Here is a 6,860-nt window from a genome sequence, read left to right as displayed (position 1 = left end):
CCTATCCTATCCTATCCTATCCTATCCTATCCTATCCTATCCTATCCATTCAGAATGAAGCCATAAAAAGCCTTTTCTCATCCTTCCTCTTTGCTCACTTTATTACAGCTCCTCTTTGAGATATATCTTTTACATAAAACTTAGGTTAAGGGCCTTGAAAGGAGGACAGATTTTTTTCACCTTACTTTTATATTTCATTTATTAGGATGCCAGCCTCACCCACTCATCAAATTCTCACATGATCAGCTGCATATTTTGTTTGTTTTCTTTTTCTCAGCTAGCCTGAAATGTACAGAGCATGTGAAGCAAGGGGCTTGTGAGCATGCATGAAATAATATCCTTCAAGATCCACCCTAAAGTTTAAAAATCTGATTTTTTTTTTAAATACATTGGCCATGGTCAGAGAGCTAATAGGCTGAAAAAGTGACTATCACAGAAGCAATAACTGTAAAAGGTGATTAACCATTTCCTCCTCCTTTCTCTCCAGCTGTGGAAAAAAGAAAAAAAAGAGAGAATTTTGCTTTCCAGGACCAACAAAAATTCCCACTGCCAATACGGTGTACCAGGCTTCCAATTCCAACATGGATATAAAGCTTAATGGCTTGGGAACTGGGTCTTTTAAGAAACCAGGAAAAGTGCTTTTGGATCTTCTCTGACTGGGAAAGCAACTGAACCTCAGGTAACTGCTCTCCTAGAAGGCAATATAGTTCATATTCCTTCCTCCCAGCAGAGGTACTACCTGAGCAAAATGTATTGCTGTGTAGAGACATCTAAATTGGCTCTGGCTGAATTAATTCAGAGAGTGGAAACACAGCTTAACCAGCTAATTAACTCTTCTCAGAACTGGCTGAAAAGCAGAGCTAAATTACTTATGATGAGTGTAACAGTTTTACATCTGCTGGTACCAAAAGTATTTCTGGCTCAATACCTTGCCAGGCTTGTATAGGCTTTTTTTTTTTGTTGATACCTATTCCAGCTTGAATGCTGCACACCAGCTCTTCACTATATAGATTCGCAAATATTTCATAATGCAGAAGAGGTAAAAGTGCCCTGCTAAATCTGTAGACAGCCTGCTGCTAAATGCGATATCACTCTCTAATGCCTTTAATGGTGTAGATTCAGAAATAAGCCTTGTATTTTTCATGCTAGAGATATTAACATTTAATGTTGTACTAGAAAATGTTGACCTCTGTTCCTGTGACTTTAAAGCTACAGGATATGATCCTCAGCTGCTTTTAAAACTCCTGTAATGTGTGATACCCGAGAGAGGAGTACTGTGAGCTCTGACTGGTTTTTCAGCCTATGAATGAAATCTGCATTTTTGTAATTTAAAAAAAGGCAGCTTGCACTATGTGCCCTACAGGAAGGGCTCCATCCCAGAGCATCTTGGATGTAAAGACACATTTACAGATCAAATTGGCAATGTCTTTCCCCATGCTTCTTCCAGACTTGTCTGGAACTCTACCTTCCAAAATGAGGTTAATGTTGATATCAGAGCTGCACTGGCAAAGCTGCACTTTTCCTCAGATCTCTCCCTTCACTTCTAACAAATGGCTCATGAAAGGTGCCAGAGTTTTTGGGTTTTCGTTTGTTTGTTTGGGTTGGGGGTTTTTTTTGAGGCACTTACTGTTATGCATACTCTGAATGAAGAAATTAGCAGACTTTGGAAGGGGATTTTGCTCATGCAATAACAATCAGAAGCAAATTCTCACAGTAAGCTCAACACAATACTGATTTTTTTTCTCTGAAGGAAGCAAGAATGAAACCTGCCCCTACCCAGTCAGAGGACAATCTGCAGTGTGACCCATGCAATGGCTCAAAACCCATAAACACTGTGTATTACCTAAAGAATATTATCTCCAGCAGGATCTTATTTTCCTCAAAATTTATTCATGAACTTTATTTCATAAGACGTTGCAGTGTTTGCTTTAAGTCACTGTTTAACTGCACAATAGATTTTTTTTATTGAATTTAAATTTCCTGCCTGGACTAATTATAGAATAAGAATACATGTGTGACTAGTTAATTACAAATGTGAATAACTATATTCTAAAGTAATTTTACAGATTCATACAAGAAGATTTTAACCAGAGCTTTAATGAAAAGTTGTTTCCAAACTTGCTACCATCGGTGGCACGTGACTGTAAAATAAAACAGTGTAAAGTTTCAACCATGACATCTATCTTAGATGTTACTAAGCACCCAATAAAATCAAGCCAGATAACAGTTCAGCTATCTGAATAAGCAGTGGGCGAAAACACACAGTTCAAGAACACACTTTCAAAGCAAAGTGGTAGAGGTTTTTGGAGATGTTTGCCTTTGCTGTTCTCTGAGATTATTATTCAGCCCACACAACCAGCACTCTCTGGAAACAGAGAGCAGCTTAGAGTAACATCCCAACATGTGCAAGACATTTTGTTCATCATGCTCTAGAGGAAACGTTCAAGACAAATAGGGAGCCAGCTTTGGGTGGTCTTTAGAACTTGAAGAGGAATGTGTTAGGGTAGCACAGCCCTGGAAAACATACCTATAAGGGTTAACATACGCACTTACATCTGTACTATAGGTTCAGCATGTGCATGTGATAGTCACATCCAACCACGTATACAGGAGAGCAGTAAGTACAGCATGTTGTAAAAACAAAAGCTTCCTTCTCATTTCAAACAGCCAGAACGCCAAATTCCATGTCAATCTCCATTTTTTTCTCAGGCACATTGTTAAAGAAGGTATTACAGATATTTTCAGCCAAACAGCATAGTAGCAAAACTTTGCCATTATTTCATCAGTTCTTATAGATTTTAAGTAGCCAAAGGAAAGGTATGAAATGTTCTTTGCCATTACAGTAGCAATGGGTAAAAAGGAATGGACTGTAAGTGTCAAAAGATGTAACCCACACAATACAACCCACATAAATCAGCTGTGCTTATTTCCCTTTAAATTGTAATTATTCACGTCTTATTGCTGAACAAATCTGAACCTGGGTACCTAGTGTACTAAAATGTCATTAAAATATAAAATTATGACAATGCAGCATACAGTAGATTTCTGCAACTCATAATACTCTGACCTTCTCAAGAAAAAAAAATAAAGTTAAGTTAAAAAATTTAAGAGTTCATGCCACAGTTATTCCACATATCTGGTTTTGATTGTTGCAGAAGATGCACTTTACAACCGCTCTCCTAAAATCGATATTGCTGACCTTTTAGACTGTGAACTCTGTCTAATCAAAGAAGCAGCCTTGTACTTTTTTTTTTTTAAATTTGAACTGCTTTATGTGGATGCTGTCCATAATCTGTGAGGTAACAAATTGTTTATAGTCCTGCTAGAGTTGTATATAAAATGATAGCATAATGATAATTTCATAGTGTGATGTCTGCTGCACTATTAGCAGCTCTCCTATACAACTAAAGAAAACCTGAAACACTTGTGCTAGTGCTGATCACAGATTCCAGAATATAAATAACTACCCAAATCTGGGCCATTTAACAAACTATATTTTCCAACAAAAATAACAGTGTTTGAATTTGGTAGATTTTAACACTCATCCTTAGGAAACCTATACAAAATAAACATGAGGTCAGGTAATGTAGGGAGAAGGTAAAATTTGTGAGACAAAGATTCCAAAGTATATAGTGTGATTTGAAAATATGAAAACTGTTTATTTCTCAAACGTGGTTAAATTCAGCTTCTCAGCAGAATCCCAGTAAAGTTCAAAGCTGACGAGCAGATAACTTTAACACAGGGCAGCTGCAGTCTCAGTGCCAATTAACAACCTCAGCCACTTTCATGAAACCCTCCTGGCTCCTGATTTATGTGCCTGTACTGTAAAGCATCTAAACCAACTCCCAAAGCCAAAATAAAGTATGGTCTGTGCAGCAAACTGAAATCTCGATGGAGTCACAGAGCAATGCCATGTTTCATTTGAAGATTTTAGGATTCCTGCGTTAATAACAGCATTCTGAGGAGCTGGTAATAGGAATGTGCTTGCACATATGCTGCTGTCATTAGATCACCCATTTGTTTGTATACAGATCCCAGACTTTCAAGCTTAGGCTAATTTTAGCTGGACTCAGATGATCCTGCCAGACTTGCTATCCCTTGCTTTGCTAATTATTGCTCAGCACTCTGCTCCAGCTGACTTACCTTTTTCAATGTCTGTGAATTACTGCCAGGGAGGAAGCAGTGAGTGGTGCTTGGGGAGACCTCCTTGTACCTTCCTTGCTGTGTTTTGGTCAGTTTGTTGGATGTAATCCCATTAACAACTGCTGAAAGGATGCTGCTGGTTATGAGAGGAGTCAGGGTCTGGCAGAACAGACAGATGGCCACCACTATGGCCAGAAGGAAGGGACGAGGGCGACAAAGCCTGCGGCACCTGGGGACTTGCCCACAAACCATGGCCTCTTTGCCGTCCTCACTTCAACCGTTGCCACATTCCAGATGCAGTCCAAGTAGCCACGTCTTGCCACAGTAAAAAAAGTTAAAGGCACACTTTACCCAAAACTAGCACGAGTTTTCCCATTTCTGCTGCTGAGTCAGGCAAGAAGTCACAGGTTCCAGAGGACCAGAGGCTTGGGGAGCACCTTCCCATGGGGCTACTGGAACAACCTGTGAAAAAACAACAACTGAGCAGCAGCAAATAGCAGCATGTCATGGGGCATCCTGCAAGGAGCCGTGGTAAGCTTTTCCACACTGTGCTCTTGGGAGAACAGACCTGCCAGCAGACAGGTGAGGAGCAGAAATCTTCACCCCTTTTGCAGAAGGAACTACTCAGCCAGACAATAGTATCCAAGAAAGCAAGAGGTTAAAGCTTAACATGTTCTGTCCACAACTGAAAAAAGTCAGAGAGTGTACCAACTTTGTGAACACTCATTTGCTGTTTTTTCTCTCTTGCATTCTCAATTCCCATTTTGTTTTTACAGTTTCCTTCATTCCATTCCTTTTAAATTTCCTCCTTCCTGTCAGCATGCACAGCTTTCTCTCTAAAAGTGATAATTTATCTGAAAACTGACAGACTATGAAGATTTCATTTGCATTTGTTTTGTCCAGATTTCAAGTTCAAAGTTAGGTTTACTTACTTGGTTCTTAATCTGTTTGAAGTTTTCCGTTCTCCTCTAATGGACTGCTGATTAAAACCACTTGTAACAACCCTGGCTCATGATCCCAGCTCGTCTCACACACTCAGGAGGCAGGCACACGCACATACACACGCCATCTGAAGCCAGTTGGACCACAGACTTCATATAAATAAAGGCTGGACTGCTCAGTGGGCGGGGCTAAACTGGCTCTGCTAGGAGCAGGCACAGGGCTTGGAGATGCAGTCTGAAGCCTGGATGAGGAACAAGAGGTGTCCTCGCTCTTGCTGCATGCCTGGAAGCCACTATAACTGCAATTTTTAGAAAACTGCTGTTACAGTGATTAGCCTAATTGAAATAATAGTAATATCTTGCAGGGAGCAGCACCTGCAAAATTTTAATCCAGACTAACAAAAAATGTTGTAAAATAAGCAGATTTACTTGGACATAAATGTCACTGACAAAGCAGTTGTCAGTAATTTTCCGTAGTAGATATATTTTATTACAGTGTATAAATAAAACTTCTTACTGATGTCAAAGAGGGAAAGAAAGGAGGGTGGACAAAAATACTCCAATGAAAGCATTTAGTATCTAAGCCACAGAAGGTCTTAGTTACTACTTCCCCCTGCTGACACAGGACAGGGACAAGACAGATGGGAACAGTTGACAAACTCTATTATCTTTATAGACCAAAACTTCTATATAATCAAGTTATTTTAGCTAAAAATATCTGTTTACAAGTCATCTATTTTATCTTCCATCCTTAGTTAACTATTTTTATAAAGAAAGTTCTTCCTACACTGCCTCATATATAAAAAATGAGTGTTGTTACAGTAGCTTTGAGGCAATCTACACAGTTTAACAGCTGCAGCAGCATTTGCAAGTTAGAGGCCTATATACAGCAAGGAAGGGCATATATCGTTTGAAGTGCTGGTTTTTATTTAGCTTTTAAATATTTTTCTTTTTTCCAAATGAAACTTATCAATTTGCACACAAAGAGAACACCTAGCTCAGGACCTCAGCTGTCACATGCACTGCATTTTACAGAATCAGAGAATATGCTGAGTTGGAAGGAACCCACAAAGATCATCGTGTCCAGCCCTTAGCCTTGCACAGGACTATCCCCAAGAATCACACCATGTTCCTGAGAGTATCATCCATACACTTCTTGAACTCTGTCAGGCTCTGGGAACCTGAGGACCTGACCACCCTCTAGGTGAAGAACCTCTTTCTAATATCTAACTGAAACCTTCCCTGACACAACTTCAGGCCATTCCCTCGGGTCTGTCACTGGTCACCACAGTCTGGCTCTCCTCTTCCCTTCATGAGGAAGTTGTAGGCTGCAATGAGGTCTCCTCTCAGTCTCCTCTTCTCCAGGATGAACAGACCAAACGAGCTCAGCCGCTCCTCAAACGGCTTCCCCTCAAGGGCCTTCATCTTCGTTGCCTTCCTTTGGACACCTTCAATAGCTTAATGTCTTTCTTATATTGTGATGCCCAAAACCACACACAATATTCAAGGTGAGGCTGCACCAGTGCGGAGCAGAGTGGGACAATTCCCTCCCTCGACCGGCTGGTGATGCTTTGCCTGATGCCCCCCAGGACACAGTTGGCCCTCCTGGCTGCCAGGGCACTGCTGACTGATATTCAATTTGTCGTCAACCAGGACCCCCAGGTCCCTTTCCATGGCACTGCTTTCCAGGATCTCATTCCCCAGTCTGTACAGGGTTGCCCCATTCCAGGTGCAGAATCCAGCACTTCCCCTTGTTGAACTTCCTGTGGTTGGTGA

The 6,860-nt window shown here is 40.6% G+C and overlaps 1 protein-coding gene across 3 annotated transcripts in view; it reads right to left on the bottom strand.

The window, feature by feature from the left end:
• CPED1 (cadherin like and PC-esterase domain containing 1) overlaps positions 1 to 5,211 on the bottom strand; it is a 147,736-nt gene extending 142,525 nt beyond the window's left edge. For all 3 annotated transcript variants that reach the window (XM_027679129.1, XM_027679130.1, XM_027679132.1), the window contains exons 1-2: positions 5,076 to 5,211; positions 4,144 to 4,605 (exon numbers count right to left, since the gene is read on the bottom strand). In XM_027679129.1, coding sequence (XP_027534930.1) covers positions 4,144 to 4,395 — 252 coding nt within the window. In that variant the 5' untranslated portion in view covers positions 4,396 to 4,605; positions 5,076 to 5,211. The remainder of the gene's footprint in view (positions 1 to 4,143; positions 4,606 to 5,075) is intronic.
• Positions 5,212 to 6,860: the final 1,649 nt, after the last annotated feature.

Source organism: Neopelma chrysocephalum, unplaced genomic scaffold, assembly GCF_003984885.1.
Source record: "Neopelma chrysocephalum unplaced genomic scaffold, ASM398488v2 Primary Assembly neopelma1_45, whole genome shotgun sequence".
NCBI lineage: Eukaryota > Metazoa > Chordata > Aves > Passeriformes > Pipridae > Neopelma > Neopelma chrysocephalum.
This window is presented reverse-complemented; position numbering and strand designations above follow the sequence as displayed.